Genomic DNA, 17,462 nt, shown 5'->3' on the forward strand with positions numbered 1-17,462 from the left:
TGAACGTAAAAGTATGTGAGAGGCGGTGCTGCCTTTTGAACAAACTTCTGAACCCATGCAATGTGATAGGGTTTTGTCTAGGACGCAACTTCAAGAGTTTAGAAGGCGTAATAAGTTGTGCTTCTTTTGTGGGGACGCCTCTCATGTTATTTCTGTCTGCCCTAAACGAGAAAAACATTTTGCTCACGCATTTGCGGTGGGCAGTGTACAGCCTAAGTTCCTGTTGCCAGTTACCTTGATCTACTCCTTGTCTACTTTTTCTGCTAAGGCCTTTGTTTATTCAGGAGTAGCTTTGAATCTGATGGCTCTTGACTTTGCCAAGCGTTGTGGTTTCCCCATGGTGGCCGTGAGAACGCCTATTCCCTTGAGGGGGATTGATGCTACCCCTTTGGCGGAGAATAAACCCGTTTTGGCCCAGGTGGTAATGCGGGTCACCCCGGACCATCAAGAGAATTGCAAATTTTTGGTGTTACACAATTTACATGATACAATTGTACTAGGTTTTCCTTGGTTGCAAACCCATAATCCTGTTTTAGATTGGAAATCTCTGTCTGTGGTGAGCTGGGGTTGTCAGTGTGTTCTTAGGGAAGCTCCTGTTTTCTCCACCTCTCCCCAGTCTCAAGACGTTCCTGACTATTTGGCTGATTTTTCTGATGTATTTAGTAAGAGTAAGTCCGCATCTTTGCCTCCTCATAGGAGTTATGACTGCGCAATTGAGTTAATGCTCGGTTGTAAATTTCCCAAGGGTCGGCTTTTCAATTTATCTGTACCTGAACATGATGCTATGCGATCTTGCATCAAGGAATCATTGGAGAAGGGTTATATCAGACCATCCTCTTCGCCTTTGGGTGCTGTTTTTTTCTTTGTGGCCAAAAAAGATGGCTCATTAAGGCCATGTATTGACTATCCGTTCCCTTAACAAAATCACTGTTAAATATCAGTACCAGTTACCCCTGATTTCTGATTTCTTTTCCAGAGTTAAAAGTGCTTGTTGGTTTACCAAACTTGACCTCAGAGGGGCGTATAATCTTATTCGCATCAAGCACGGGGATGAATGTCAGACGGCGTTTAATACTCCGGAGGGTCATTTTGAGTACCTGGTGATGCCTTTTGGGCTCACTAATGCCCCTTCCATCTTCCTATCTTTTATGAACGATATTTTCCGGGACCTTGTGGATAAGTTTTTGATCATTTATTTGGATGATATTTTGATTTTTTCCAGTGATTGGAATTCTCATGTGGAACATGTCCGGACTGTGTTCCGGATTTTGAGGGAAAATACTCTGTATGTTAAGGGATCGAAATATCTTTTTGGTGTACAGAGGATTTCGTTTTTAGGATTTTGTCCCCGTCTGCTATTGAAATGGACCCGGCCAAGGTACAGGCCATTTATGATTGGGTTTCAGCCAACTTCTCTGAAGGCTCTTCAGAAGCTTTTGGGTTTTACTAATTTCTACCGTAAATTTATAAGTAATTTTTCTGGTATTGATAAACCTCTGATGGATTTGACCAAAAAGGGCGCTGATGTGGTAAATTGGTTTCCAGAGGGAGTCTCGGCATTTCAGGAGCTTAAGCAGAGATTCACTTCTGCTCCGGTTCTACGGCAACCTGATGTTTCACTCCCATTTCAGGTGGAGATAGATGCTTATGAGATTGGTGCAGGAGCCGTTTTGTCTCAAAGAGATCCGGTAACCTCTAAGATGAATCGCTGTACCTTCTTTTCTCGAAAATTTTCTCCATCTGAACGTAACTATGACGTGGGGAATCGGGAATTATTTGCCATGAAGTGGGCATTTGAAGAGTGGAGACATTGGTTGGAGGGAGCTAGACATCAAGTTGTGGTCCTCACCGATCACAAGAATTTGATTTATCTTGAATCAGCCAAGCGCTTGAATCCTAGACAGGCTAGGTGGGCCTTGTTTTTCACGCGTTTTAATTTTGTGGTCTCCTTTCTTCCGGGCACTAAGAATGTTAAGGCGGACGCCCTTTCTAGGAGTTTCTTTGCGGATTCTCTTGAAGTGACCGAGCCTACGACCATTCAAAATGAGGGTGTAGTTCTTTCCGCCATCTCTCCTGATTTGAGACGTGCCCTGGAGGAATTTCAGGAGGATAAACCTGAACGATGCCCTATGGGAAAACTGTATGTCCCTGACCAGTGGAGGAAAAGAGTAATGTCTGAAATTCATTGCTCCGTGTTGGTTGGTCATCCAGGTATCTTTGGTACCAGAGATTTGGTGAGTCGGTCTTTTTGGTGGCCTGCCTTATCTCGTGATGTCAGGAATTTTGTGCAGTCCTGTGGGACTTGTTCTCGGTCTAAGCCCTGTTCTCGTGCTAGTGGTTTGTTGATGTCTCTGCTGGTGCCCATGAGGCCATGGACCCATATCTCAATGGATTTTATCTCTGATCTCCCTGTCTCTCAGAGAATGACTGTTATTTGGGTGATCTGTGATAGATTTTCTAAGATGGTCCATCCTGTACCACTCCCAAAGTTGTCATCTTCTTCTGAGTTGGTGCCCTTGTTTTTACAACAAGTGGTTCGTTTGCACGGGATTCCTGAGAACATTGTGTTGGACAGAGGGGTCCAGTTTGTTTCCAGATTTTGGAGGGCTTTTTGTTCCATACTGGCAATTCAGTTGTCTTTCTCCTCTGCATTTCATACTCAAACCAATGGGCAGACTGAAAGAACAAACCAGACGTTGGAGTCCTATTTGAGATGTTTCATATGTGCTGATCAGGATGATTGGGTCTCATTTTTGCCCTTGGCTGAATTTGCGCTAAACAATATGGCTAGCTCTGCCACTTTGATGTCTCCTTTCTTTTGTAACTTTGGGTTTCATCCTCGATTTTCTTCAGGGCAGGTAGAAGCTTCTGCCTGCCCAGGTGTGGATTCTGTAGTAGAGAGAATGCAGCAGATTTGGGACCAAGCAGTGGATAAGTTGTCCCACTCTCAGGAAAAGGCCCAACGGTTCTCCAACCGGCATAGGACCATTGGTCCCCGGTTTAAAGTGGGTGATATGGTTTGGTTGTCCTCAAAAAATATTCCCATGAAGGTTGCATCTCCAAAATTCAAGCCAAGGTTTATTGAACCTTATAAGATTTTGGAAATCCTTAACCCCGTTTCTTTTCGTTTGGCTCTTCCAATTACGTTTAAGATTCATAACGTCTTTCATAAATCTTTGTTGAAAAAGTTTGTGGAGCCAGTCGTTCCCATGGCAGCGCCCCCTGACCCTGTACTGGTTAAGGGTAATTTGGAGTATGAGGTAGAGAAGATATTGGATTCTCGTCTGGCTAGATGGAAACTTCAGTACTTGGTAAAGTGGAAGGGTTATGGCCAGGAGGATAATTCTTGGGTCTCTGCTTCTGACATACATGCCAAGAGATTGATTCATGCCTTTCACCCGGCCCATCCTGATTGGCCTGGTGGAGTGGATGAGGTTTTGGTGACCCCTCCTCAAGGGGGGGGTACTGTTGTGAATTCTCTTGCTCGGAGTTCTGAGCCGAAGCTCCCTCTGCTGGTTGCTGAGAGTAGTGGAGCTGGCCAGGTGGATGGTATTCTCTATCTGACGACAATAATTGGAAACCTGGGATTACTGGCTGGGAGCATATAATTGAGCTGGCTGCTCTTGGAGGTTGCTGATGATTTCCTCAGTGTGCATTTGGAGCTCTTTTGTCCCCTGCCTGATCTGTATGGTTCAGCTAAGTAATTCTTTTGCTAATCCTTTGCATCTAATCTGGTTGTCTTTTTTTTTGCTTTCTATTTTGCTGCTAGGGTTAAGCGTGCTCCCTGCTGTGGGCAGCGCTGGGCCCTGCTTCATGTTGCAGCTTGTTCAGTCCCCTGTTATGTTAGTATCTTTTTGCTTTGCTGCCAGTTTATACCAGAGTGCTGATCTAGCGGGGGTGAGATCATGTGATCTCAGGTTTTTTGTATATCAGTAGTGTTGGACTTTTTCAGGGTTTTGTGCATGATCGCAGACAGTATCTTTTCTGTCCTGTCTAGACAGCTTGGGCCCCACCGTTTGCTCAGTCTGTTCTCTGCCTGTGTTTGTGTCTCATCTTGTCTCACCGACAATATGTTTGGGGGCTGTCTATTCCTTTCGGAATCTGCTCCGGGGCAGTTTAGATTTCATCTTTCTGTCTTTAGGCTTAGTTAGTCCTCCGGCCGTGACGAAACGTCTAGGGCATCGTAGGAACGCTCCACGGCTACTGCTAGTTGTGCGGATAGGATCAGGGGTCTGCAATCTGCTTAGTTACCAACCTCTCTGGTCTTCTGGTGGCTTAGCATGTTCCTGCCATCCTCCTCGGTGACCCATTCATAACACCGCAGGCTGATAGGAGACATACTGGGGACCGCAGAGAATTTTCAAAGGTACTGCAAATCACAGGGAGACCGGAGATGTCCGGGAGACAGCAGACTGGTAGCAGAGGTACTGAAAGCTTTAGGCAGAAAGATAACTGAGGGACTGGAAGCAACAGGCAGCCAAGAGACGCCCAGGATACCGAAGACAGGGAACTGTGCACAGACAAACTAAAAGTCTTAATACCAAGACAAAGGAGTGTGTATGGTAGGCCTTGTATAAGCATAGAAAGCTCACGACATGGGGACACACAGGGCTTCTTAAACAGCCGAACGTGTAGCACAAGAAAGTTTAGTGGATCAGGGCGTAGAAAATAGAGCCCAGACCCGGGACATGTGTGTAACAATGTGGCTTGGCATTGTCGTGTTGAAAAATGGCTCCTGGGACACTTTGAGAAATGGCCATAACACTAGTTCCACAACCAAATCAATGTTTTGCTGAGCTATTAGGCTATGTGCACACGCTGCGGATTCTGCTGTGGATCCGCTGCGGATTTGGCCACTGCGGATCCGCAATGTAAGTCTATGTGATTTACAATCCGCAGTGCACATGCTGCTGATTTTCAACAGCAGAAAAGTTGCGGTTTTGAATCCGCAGAAAGAATTGTCATGTCAATTCTTTCTGCGGATTCCGCTGCGGTTTTCCACCTATTCCATTGTCTAGGTGTCAAACCGCAGGGGAAAACTGCTGGACAATCCGCAGGTAAAACCGCAGGTCATTTTAGCTGTGGTTTTACCTGCGGATCCGCAGATACAAATCCGCAGCGTGTGCACATAGTCTTAAGGGGGTTTTACACATAGCGATATCGCTAGCAATATCGCAATAACGTCACCGATTTTGTGACGTTAAAGCGATATTGCTAGCGATATCGCTATGTGTGATACCTCCGACCGGCTCCCCCGCTGTCTATCGCTGATCGCGCAGCTCCATTTCTCGTCGTTTGCTTCCTGCTGTGTGAGACGAGCGACGCGTGGAGGTGGGCGGGAGGACGTCAGGATCGCTGAGTCTGAAAGGTAAATATCGTCCGCTGCGTCGCTGCTGCATCGCTGTGAGATCTTCCTGTGTGGAAGCTCACTAGCGATCATTTAGCGATGCACCAGCGATCCTGACCGCGTCATATCGCTGGTGCATCGCTAAATGTAAAAGGGCCTTTAGTGTACCTGCAATGAAGTCTAAACCTGAGACTAGCGTGATATTCCATTGTGAAGGCTTCTCCATGAAGTTTATGGGAAAAGGGACACAGTGGGCTAATTAAATATGATTAAGAGGCACAGTGTCTGCTGATATGTATTTGGGGCGCACAGTGGACTGATTATACAATGGGGAACATAAGTATTTGATACACTGACGATTTTGCAAGTTTTTTCACCTACACAGAATGGAGAGGGCTGTAATTTTTACCGTAGGTACACTTCACCTGTGAGAGATAGAATCTAAAAATAAAAAGCAGAAATTGTATGATTTTAAATTGCATTTTATTACATGAAATAAGTATTTGATCACCTACCAACCATCAAGAATTCTGGCTCTCACAGACCTGTTAAATTTTCTTTAAGAAGCCCTCCTACTCTGCACTGTATTAATTGAACTTGTTTGAACTAGTTACCTGTATAAAAGACACCTGTCCAGACCCTCAATCACACTCCCACAACTCCACCATGGCCAAGACCAAAGAGCTGTCTAAGGACACCAGGGACAAAATTGGAGACCTACACAAGTCTGGATGGGATACAGGACAATAGGCAAGAAGCTTGGTGACAAGGAAACAACTGTTGGCACAACTCTTAGAAAATGAAAGAAACACAAGATGACTGTCAATCTTCACTGGCTTGGTGCTCCATGCAAGATCTCACCTTGTGGGGTAAGGATAATTTTGAGAAAGGTTAGGAGTCAGCCCAGAACTACACTGGTCAATGACTTGAAGAGAGCTGGGACCACAGTCTCAAACATAACCGTTAGTTTCACACTACGCCGTCATAGATTAAAATTCCGCATGGCATGTAAAGTTCCCCTGCTCACGCCAGCACATGTCCGGGCCCTTTTGAAGTTCGCCAATGACCATCTGGATGATCCAGAGGAGGCATGGGAGAAGGTCATGTGGTCAGATGAGACCAAAATAGAACTTTTTGTATCAACTCCACTCGCCGTATTTGGAGGAAGAAGGATGAGTACAACCCCAAGAACACCGTCCCAATTGTGAAGCATGGTGGAGGAAACCTCATACTTTGGGTGTGCTTTTCTGCAAAGGGGACATAATGACTGCACTGTATTGAAGGAAGGATGGATGGATGGGGTGCTGTATCGCAAAATTTTGCTAACAACCTCCTTCCCTCTGTAAGAGCATTGAAGATGGGTCGTGGCTGTGTCTTCCAGCAAGACAATGACTCGAAACACACAGCAAGTATAACTAAGGAGTGGCTCCATAAGAAGTCTTACAAGATCCTGGGGTGCCCTAGCCAGTCTCCAGACCTGAACCCAATAGAAAATCTTTGGAGGGAGCTAAAACTCAATGTTGCCCAGCAACAGCCCTGAAACCTGAAAGATCTGTATGGAGGAGTGGGCCAAAATCCCTGCTGCAGTGTGTGCAAACTTGGTCAAGAACTACAGGAAACGTCTGACCTCTGTAATTGCGAACAAATGTTTTCTGTACCAAATATTAAGTTCTGTTTTTCTATTGCATCAAATACTTATTTAATGCAATAAAATGCAAATTAATTACCCTATGTAAAACTCATACAATGTGATTTTGTGGATTTTTTTAAGATTCTGTCTTTCACAGGTGAAGGGTAGCTACGATAGAAATTACAGACCTCTCCATTCTTTGTAGGTGGGAAAACTTGCAAAATCAGCAGTGTATCAAATACAGTACTTATTTTCCCCACTGTATATATTTAGCGAAGCACAGTTGATAATTATTTAGATTCATGGAGCACAGTGAGCTAAAGATATTTGTTTAGGGAGAAATAATTAGGGGGGACCAGTGGTATATTATATATACTGTGACAGGGTCCCTGGCACAGTGTATGAAGTGAGATATGTGTCACTGCGCATGCTGCTATCAGTGATGTAAAGCCAGAATAGTTTTCCTCCAGCACGCTACGTGCCGAGACGGTTAAGAGAAAGTTATGTTATGGGCTGGTTTTAGTGGACCTCCATAAAGTGGGTGGGAGGGGGTCGACCGTATCTCCACCTGCAGAGTCCTTACTGGACCTGTGTGATGTCAAGGTCATGTGATCATCACATGGGTTGGTAAATACCTGGACATGAGAATCAGTCTGTGTGGTGACTTGGGGGAGGAAGGACTCCCATGTGTCTGCAGGAGGAGCTGAGGACAATGTGTGGTGACTGAAGGTTGAAACCTGCTGGGAAAGGACTTTGTTGCACTTTGTTTTGTTTTCTGTTAAGCCAGGAAGGCTCTGCTTATTTTTTCCTGAATTCTTCCTTGCTCTATGCCGACTTATAAAAAAAACAGAAAGTAATTTGCCATCAAAGCGTTCCTGTGTCTACATGAAGAAGCAGCTAAGCGTGTCAACCCCCCACAATACATATATTAAACATTTAGGAGCATAATGTGATCAATATTTGTTCACACATAGCCTAGGTTAAGATAGAGTAGCATGCGTATTAAAAATTATTTTCAGAGGTGCAATGTATGGATCTGCTGCAAAAGCAAGAAACCAAAGGCACCAAGACAGTAATATCTTGTCCTGGCCTGGGAGAAGTCATTATAAAGGACATGAGCAGGTAGAGAATTCAAAAAGAGGAAATCTGCAGTAGATTTTATCTGTAAGACCTAATTTGGTCAGTCTTTTTCATCAGTATTTGTAAGCCAAAACAAGGAGTGGAACAATCAGAGGAAAAGTATAATAGAAACACGTCACCACTTCTGGATTTATCACCCACTCCTGGTTTTGGCTTACAGATACTGAGGTAAATACTGATCAAATACTGAATGTGTGAACGTGACTGAAGGCACAGTTTGTTCTGCTTCTGATCACTAAATTGTAGACTGAGGATATCATTGTGATTTATAAAACAACCACTCCCAGCATACCCTTACTATGGTACGGGGCGGACCTACCACCGGCGCAGCTGCATTGGGGCAATGCAGGCAGGAGTGTATGGATTCGCTATGGGGTCCATCAGTCAGAGAGCCCAGAGCTCCGTGACTCCCACTCGTAATCATTCTGGTATGCAGAGCCGGGGACAGGCCACAGAAAAAGGGGGCAGGTCATGCAAGAAGAGATATGCTGGACAAAAAGAGTGCTTTCTGGCTCTGGCTTCCTGCATGGCACACCCCAATGGTAAGTGTTCACCTGTAGAGTTAGGGGGCCCAGACTGCACAGCACAAAGGGGACATTAATGGAGGTAGGGCAGGAATTACAGTGCATCTTCTGCTCTCCACTGTTCCCTTCCCAGCAGCATCCCATTTAGAGTTCAGGGGAGGAGGGCTCACTGCACTGCACTCCTATTGTAAAGAATTAACCTCAGGATTGGGGATAACCTTCTGATCACTGGGGATCCGACTGCTGAGTTCCCCAGAGATTCTGAGAACAGAGGTCTGCAGTGTTGTCCTGAATGGAGCAGAGTTGTGCATGCTCGGTCTCTGCTCTCCATTACCTATAGAGCTACTGAGCACTGTGCCTGGCTATTTCCATAGACAATGAATAGAGCAGAAATCACATCCCCCAAAAGTCAGTAAATTATCCCTTATCATCGGGATTGGGGATACCCCTTTAAGACTAAATGGCCTCTGTGTAACGTATGCATTATGGTGAATACGCTGATCAGTTGCCGCCTATGTATGACATACAGTGGTCTCAACATTCATTGTAAAAAAAAAAGTAAATATTTGAAGTAAGTCTTTTACAGGATACTGTTGTATAGAATAGTGCCTCCTGCTACAACATTCCATACATTTATTTGTGGTATACTACCATATATACATGGTTGGGCTCTGACGGTTCTAGCAGTTACCACATAACCACGAGGATGCGATTTGCACACTTGCTGTCATGTGCCGTCTAGAGTGTCAGCCGCAGTGTTCTATTCACTGACATAGCTGACACTAGTTGTCACTTGCCTGCAAGTATGACTGCGCTGGAATCAGCAGAACCGAATCTTAACAGATATATATCTATCTAGCTCCATCTCAGTAAAAAAAAAAATCTACATATATTTTATATGTGTGGGGGGGCCCAAATAGAACTTTTGCTATGGGGCCGTTTGCAGGACGGTAACAATGGAGGGCAATCTGCCTTGTTGTTCGGAGTCCAAGGCTCCAGGTTTCCCATGGCCAGATTCTCCTCATCATAAGTGGGATGCTGGATAGTGAGGGCGGCTCAGATATATTTCTGTCACAGGGGCCCCTAGCTGTATACCCCTGCTGTAGTACAGGTTGTGCTAGTTCCAGTTTCGCACCGTAAAATATTAAAACTTGAATTGCAGCTAAATATACAGGTCTGTGCCGCCAAACCTGAATTAGGCGCCCACTTCGATGCACTTCCTTCCCCTTTATTATTGTGTCTGCTCCTTATATTCTATGATACATAATGATGCAATGCACAAAGAAAAGAAATTGTGCACCGTTATACCAGCTATGTCTTTTTTTTTTTTTTACTGGGGGTGGAGGCGCTATCTACTTTCTCTGACTAGAGCACCAAATCCCCTATTACAGATTTGCCAGGGATGAGATAAAAGTAGGTGCTTTTGCATCTTCACTTGGCAACAGCTATGTTACCACTGGAGGAGGCAGATGCTGACTGGTTATTTCCTCTGCAGTGACGCAACATGCCGGGTCCTTCAAAGTCTAAAGGGCCTGTCACACTAAGTGATATCGCTAGCAATATCGCTATAACTTGTGACGTTATAGCGATATTGCTAGCGATATCGCTATGTCTGATACTTACCTACGACCCGCTCCCCCGCTGGTTATCGCTGATCGCGCAAGAACAAAAGCAAAAAAAAAAATACTTTCATTCAGTAAAAAACACGTGGCACAAAATGGTTTATTTTATATGTACAAGAATACGCCCAATAGGCACAGAAATATAAAACACTTCAGTCCATTACAAAAAATATATTTTATGTCTAATATAAAAGTAATACTTGTAAGAATAGTTACAGTGAACTTTGCTGAGACTTCAACTAGAAGAAATTCCCTGAACTTGCCTAAATCAAGAATCTTTCATCAATAAGGGTTTTGGATGCCAAATTCTTCTGCCCTACAGCAGCACGAATACGCCGGAAACACTGGGTAGAAAAAAAATACATAACAAAATAAAAGTAAAATACAAAATTTAGTATTTTATAATTTTAGCAAAAAATAGACTTACTTCTTGTTGCAGATAGGTGATAATCGCAGCTAGGACAAAGTTTTGAGACATGATATCAACAACGCAGAAGACGAGAGTATCAAAGATGAGGAGTGTCGATTCGTGACCGTAGTAGAGGACGTCACTGAAGGAGTGAGTCTCATCTATGGAGGACAACAAAATGGAAAAGAAAAAAGGAAAATTACATCTGTAGGTAGTTAACATGCCAAGATCGGTAATGCCAGTCTACTGTTTATGTCAAACATAGAACCTACTAGTATTCAACTGTGGGCAGATCCACATACAGCTGACCCCATACAGTTATGTGAAAAATGTTTACACCGTCTTGATTTCTTACTCTTTTGCATGCTTGTCACACTTAAATGTTTCAGATCACTGAACAAATTTAAATATTAGATAAAGATAACACATGTAAACACAAAATGCAGTTTTTAAATGAAGGTCTTTATTATTAAGGTAAAAAGTCATCCAAACTTACTGGGCCTTGTGTGAAAAAGTGTAGCCCCCCCCCCTCCTTAAAACATACATGAACGGTGGTTTATCACATCTTTGGGAAGCCGAGTTCAAATTCCCTAGCCACACGCAGGACTGATTACTGCCACACGTGTTCTCAATCAAGAAATCACTTAAACAGGACCTGCCTGACAAAGTGAAGTACACAAAAAATTCCTCAAAAGCTAGACATCATGCAGAGATCCAAAGAAATTCTCGAACAAATGAGAAACAAATTAATTGAGATCTATCAGTCTGGGAAAAGGTTATAAAGCCATTTCTCAAGCTTTGGGACTCCAGCAAACCACAGTGAGAGCCATTATCCAAAAATGGCGAAAATATGAAACAGTGGTGAATCTTCCCAGGAGAGGCTGGCCGACCAAAATTACCACAAGAGCGCTGCAACGACTCATTGAAGAAGTCACAAAAGACCCCACAACAACATCCAAAGATCTGCAGACTTCACTTCCCTCAGTTACGGTCAGTGTTCATGACTCCACCATAAGAAAGAGACTGCAAAAATGGCAGAGATCCAAAATGAAACCACTGCTGAGAATAAGAACATAAAGAATAGTCTCAGTTTTGCCAGACAACATCTTGATGAACAACAAGGCTTTTGGAAGACAGAATTTGAAATGTTTGGAAGGTGTATGTTCCATTACATCTGGTGCAGAAGTAACAGCAATTTAGAAAAGAAACATCATACCAACGGTAATATGGTGGTGGTAGTGTGATTGTTTGCGCCTGTTTTACTGCTTCAGGACCTGGAAAACTTGCCGTGGTAAATGGAACCATGAATTCTGCAGTCTACCAAAAAATCCTGAAGGGGAATGTCCGGCCATCTATTTGTGACCTCAAGTTGAAACGCACTTGGGTTATGCAGCACGACAATGATACAAAACACACCAGCAAATCCACCTCTGAATGACTTAAGGAAAACAAAATTAAGACTTTGCAGTGGCCTAGTCATAGTCCTGACAATCTGATTTATATGCTGTGGCATGACCTTAAAAACAGGATTTTTGGGTTGCTTACCGTAAAATCTGTTTCTCGGAGCCTTATTGGGGGACACAGAGACCATGGGACGTCCCAAAGCAGTCCCTGGGGTGGGAAACAAACTTCCATCAGGCCAGAGGACTCACCACCGCAGCCTGCAAAATCCTTCTACCTAGGCTGGCGTCCACCGAAGCGTAGGTGTGGACTTTGTAGAATTTCACAAACGTGTGAACTGATGACCAGGTTGCAGCTTTGCAAAGCTGCAGCGCGGAAGATCTGTGGCGTACCGCCCAGGAAGCACCCACTGCCCAGGTAGAGTGCGCTCTGATCCCCGGAGGAGCCACTCGATGCTTAACCCGGTATGCCTCCAAAATTGCCGATCTGATCCAGCGAGCAATAGTAGCCTTGGAGGCCGGGTGACCTTTCCGCGCCCCATCTGGAATGACGAAAAGAGACTCTGTCTTTCGCAGGGAAGCCGTCCTAGACAGATAGACTCTCAGCGCCCTGACCAGGTCCAGCTTGTTCAAGGACCGCTCCCGAGGATGAGATGGACTCGGACAGAAGGAAGGCAGGACAATATCCTCATTGAGGTGAAAGGAGACACCACCTTCGGAAGAAAAGAGGGCGGAGGCCGCAGAACTACCTTATCCTGGTGAAGTACCAAAAAAAGCGAGCGGCAAGAAAGAGCCGCCAATTCCGACACGCGCCGGATGGAAGTGATGGCCACTAGAAAAGCTACCTTCCAAGAAAGGAGAGAAAGAGAAACATCCCTGAGAGGTTCAAAAGGAGGACCTTGCAGAACCTCAAGAACCAGATTAAGATCCCATGGAACCACGGGCGCTCGGTACGGAGGAGCCGAGTGAGCCACGCCCTGAAGAAAGGTTTTGACCTGAGGGCGGGAGGCCAACGTCTTCTGAAATAAAATGGACAGCGCCAAAACTTGACCCTTCAAAGAACTGAGGGCAAGTCCCGCATCCAGCCCTGCCTGACGAAACGCCAGAACAGAAGGGAGCGAAAAGCACATGGGCGCGATGTCATTGGCCTCACACCAGGTGAAATAGGCCTTCCAAGTACGATAATAAATTCTGGAAGATGATGGCTTTCTTGCTCGGATCATGGTATGAATTACCCGATCGGAGAATCCTGCCCGTTTCAAAACCTCGGTCACAACAGCCACGCCGTTAAATTGAGCGGCCGAGAAATGGGGTGGCAAATCGGGCCTTGAGACAGTAGATCTGCCCTGTCTGGAAGCTTCCAGGGGCGTCCGCGAGAAGGTTGACAATGTCCGCGAACCAAGACCTTCTGGGCCAATTCAGGGCGATGAGAATGACTGGAATTCCTTCTGCTTTGATCTTCTTCAACAGCTTGGGAAGAAGCGGCAGAGGAGTGAACAGGTAGGGGAGTTCGAACTGCGACCAAGGAACGGCCAGAGCGTCTGCGCCCACTGCCAGAGGGTCTCGAGACCTGGAAACAAACTGTGGGACTTTCCTGTTGAGGCGAGACGCCATCAAGTCGACATCCGGGGTTCCCCATCGACGGCAGAGCAGATGAAACACCTCCGGATGTACTGACCACTCTCCCGCCGCGAGACCATCGCGGCTGAGAAAATCGGCGGCCCAGTTGTCTACGCCGGGAATGTGTACCGCGGAAATTGTCGGGACAGAAATCTCTGCCCAATGAAGAATCTTGGACACTTCTGCCAGAGCTGAGACACTCCGTGTCCCTCCTTGACGGTTGACATATGGACGAGAGCCAGATAGATCGCTCGTATCTCTAGGACGTTGATCGGCAGAGCTGATTCCTGAGTTGACCAACGACCCTGAACAGTGAGATTGCGGAACACTGCACCCCAGCCGAGGAGGCTGGCATCCGTTGTTACAATCTGCCAGTGAATGGGAAGAAAAGACAGGCCAAAGTAGATAAGAGGTGACGTCAACCACCAGTTGAGTGACCGCTTGATCCGGCATGAAAGACGTACAGGGCGATCCAGGGACAGAGCCGACCGGTTCCACCTCGACAGAATGGCGTGCTGGAGAGGTCTGGCGTGAAATTGGGCAACTGGGAACTGGGGAACTGCCTCTATCGCCGCCACCATCTTTCCCAGGACCCTCATAGCTGTTTGGAGAGACGGAAATCGTGTGGTCTGCAGCGATCGTACATCCTGCTGCAGGGAAAGAATCTTCTCTCGTGGGAGAAAGACCCTTGACCGACGAGTGCGAACAGTAGGCCCAAACACAAGACGTTGAGAAGGAATCAGACAGGACTTTTTCCTGTTGACGATCCACCCGAAATTGGAAAAGGTGTCTAGGACGATCGTCAAACTTAGGCGAGCCTGTTGAAAAGAGGAAGCTTTGATCAGAATATCGTCAAGGTACGGAAAAAGAATGAGACCTCTGATCCTCAACAAGGCCATCAGCGCAGCCATGATCTTCGTGAAGACTCTGGGAGCAGTGGCGAGACCGAAGGGGAGCGCGACAAACTGGTAATATTCCTGGCGAATCGCAAAACGCAGGAACTTCTGATGTCCGGAGAATATGGGCACATGTAGATTAGACATCCAAGATGCCTATTGAACACATGAATTCCTGCTCCTCCATGGAAGCCATTACCGAACGAACCGACTCCATCCGGAAGTGGCGAAGGCGTACTCTCTTGTTGAAAAGCTTGAGATCCAAGATGGGTCGGACCGCCCCGCCTTTTTTCGGCACCACAAAAAGGTTCGAATAAAATCCTGTGAACCGCTCCGAGTCGGGAAAGGGCACAATCACCCCGGAACTGAGGAGAGAGGTGATGGCCGTAAAGAACCCCGGGATCAAGGCTGGATCTTTTGGAGGACGGGATTCCAAGAAACAATCCCGTGGAAGAGAGACGAACTCTATCTTGTATCCTCCCTGACCCAAGCGTCCTCTACTGAGGCCAGCCAGACGTCCCTGAAGAAGAGAAGTCGACCTCCCAATTGGAAGGGACCCTCAGGAGTCCGACGATAGTCATGCAGATGTAGACCGTCCAGATCTGGATCTGGATGGTCTGCCCTGGGCAGAGTGGGATCGCCAGGAAGGAGTGCGCCTGAAGGAAACTTTCTGTCTTGGCGCGCCTGCGGTCTTTGTTGGTTGGATGGGTTCTCCGCCGTATTGAAACGGCGGAAAGCCCGAAAGGGTCGAAACTGACGCCTTAGTGGAGGTCTGCGAGGCTTGGATTGAGGGAGGAGGGAACTCGTGCCTCCGGTGGCGTCCTTAATAATCTGATCCAACTGGGCTCCAAAGAGGCGTACTCCCTGGAAAGGCAGGTTAGTAAGAGACTTTTTAGAAGACAAGTCCGCCTGCCAGGCCTTGAGCCAAATTGTACGTCGGACTGCCACAACGTTGCTTGACGCCTGAACTGCGCAGGATGCGGCATCCAAAGAAGCAGAAAGCAGATAATCCCCCGCATGGGAAATCTGATTGGCGAGATCGGCCAATCGCTCTGGTTGTGCCTTATCTAGGATACCCTGACGAAGATCCTCTGCCCAAGTAGCTATGGCCTTTGCTGCCCAAGATGAAGCAAAGCTTGGACATACCGCCGCTGAAGCCGCTTCGAAGGCAGACTTAGCTAGGGATTCTATAATCCTATCATTAGAATCCTTTAGAGACGCCACGCCTGAAAGCGGGAGAACTGTGTTATTATATAGTCTGGACACGGGCGGGTCCACCGAGGGAGAAGCAGACCAGTTGTCCGTGAGCTCTTTAGCAAACGCGTACAGTACGCCGAGACGCTTTCCTCTTTGAAAGCGTCTGGTCGGATCGTCTCTTTCCCTGGTAAAAATCTTTCCAAACTCGGAATGGAAAGGAAATACCCTGGAGGGTGTTTCCGCCCGTCTGAACGAAACCTCCTGATCTGAGGATTTCGCAGGGGGGTCAGCAATTTCGAAGGTCTGGTGAATCGCTGCAATGAGGTTCTGCACCGTAACCTTCATGTTCACATCCTGGTCCGAATCCAGCTCTAAAATCCCCTCAGAAGACCTGTCCGAGAACGCTTCACCTGACTCGGGAGAGGAGGCCCGGGAAGGAGGCTGCTGAGAAGGAGTATGCGGTGAGATGGGACGAGGAGAGGCTTCCGGCTGGAGATCCTGCCTGGGTCTTTTGCGACTAACGCTGGCTGGCTCACATGGAATCTCTTGAGACCTGCTGGACCCTGCAGAAGTGTCCAGGGGCAACTTATCGAGAACGGCTACTAGGGACTGAGACACCTTGGTGAGGTCTGCCACTGATTGTGATAGAGACGAAGCCCAGCTAGGAATGGCGGGTTCACTCTCGCATGGAGCAATAGATGGCTCCTGGGCGGCGTCGGGCTGAATCGGATTGCTGCAGTCTAGGCAGAGGGGAGTGGACTGACCTGAGGGAAGTTTGCGATTGCAAGAAGAGCACGCAAAGTACTTAACTAAGGTGCAAGAGGAGGCAGGAGGACGAGAGCGGTCAGGCTTAGAATTAGACATACTGACGGACAGTCACTGAAGCAGTGCCAGAAGTTTGGGGGACAGGAGGCAGAGGAGGGTGTCAGTCTGCAGTCGCAGAGCTACTCACGGTCCGGTGTCCTGTCGCAGCTTCCAGCAAATGAAGGTGCACTCTTGTCTGGGCTTGCAGGGGGCACGGCAGATAGGACAGCGTCCGGCTGACAGGCTGTGAAAATGGCGGCAGCCTGAGAACAGAGCAGGAAGCGCGCGCTTCCCTGCAGAGACGGAGGAAGAAGATACTAAAAATGGCGCTGTCCTATCCAGATTGGGAGTGGGTGGAGACAGCGCCGCCTCAGGGAGACTTAGAGTGAGGGGAGAAGGCAGTGGGCAGGCTTAAAGCGAGCGGGAGGAAAGCCCGCCCGAGAAAGAAGACGGGGGGCGTGGCCGCGACGCAGGACAAGGCCCAAGATGAAGCCGGGGCCTGGATTAGATGAGGCGGCCGCCTGTCAGCGCGGAGCGGCGCGGAGGCCCCGCAGCACTGCCGCGGTGACTGCTCCCGAGGCTCGCTGGGGCCGGACGGGAGAAAAACCCAGGCAGAACAGGCTGATAACAAGCCGGGGCCTGAATTAAATGCGGCGGCCGCCGGGAAGCGCGGGGCGGCGCGGAGGCGTCGCAGCCCTGCCACCGTGACCTCTGGAGCTGCTGAGGAGAATGGGACCCGGGGCCTCATACTTACCCTGCCTGATCCGTCTCTATGAATAAAGGTACCTTCATCCAGCGTGTTGTCAAGAAGAGTATCCGCGCCTCATCAGACCGACAGGCTCTGGTAGGCGAGTGGATGGGAGACGGGGGAAC

The 17,462-nt window shown here is 47.3% G+C and overlaps 1 protein-coding gene across 5 annotated transcripts in view; it reads right to left on the bottom strand.

The window, feature by feature from the left end:
* Window positions 1-10,345: 10,345 nt before the first annotated feature.
* Window positions 10,346-17,462, bottom strand: part of TMEM67 (transmembrane protein 67) — an 80,507-nt gene continuing 73,390 nt past the window's right edge. For 4 of the 5 annotated variants that reach the window (XM_073550484.1, XM_073550486.1, XM_073550485.1 and 1 more), the window contains exons 27-28: window positions 10,691-10,833; window positions 10,346-10,607 (exon numbers count right to left, since the gene is read on the bottom strand). In XM_073550484.1, the coding sequence (XP_073406585.1) occupies window positions 10,527-10,607; window positions 10,691-10,833 (224 nt within the window). In that variant the 3' untranslated portion in view covers window positions 10,346-10,526. Of the gene's footprint in view, window positions 10,608-10,690; window positions 10,834-17,462 lie in introns of those variants that run through there. The other variant, XR_012220974.1, reaches the window with a different exon arrangement.

Source organism: Dendrobates tinctorius, unplaced genomic scaffold (assembly GCF_039654945.1).
Source record: "Dendrobates tinctorius isolate UK_male_01 unplaced genomic scaffold, ASM3965494v1 ptg000165l, whole genome shotgun sequence".
In the NCBI taxonomy this organism is placed as follows: domain Eukaryota; kingdom Metazoa; phylum Chordata; class Amphibia; order Anura; family Dendrobatidae; genus Dendrobates; species Dendrobates tinctorius.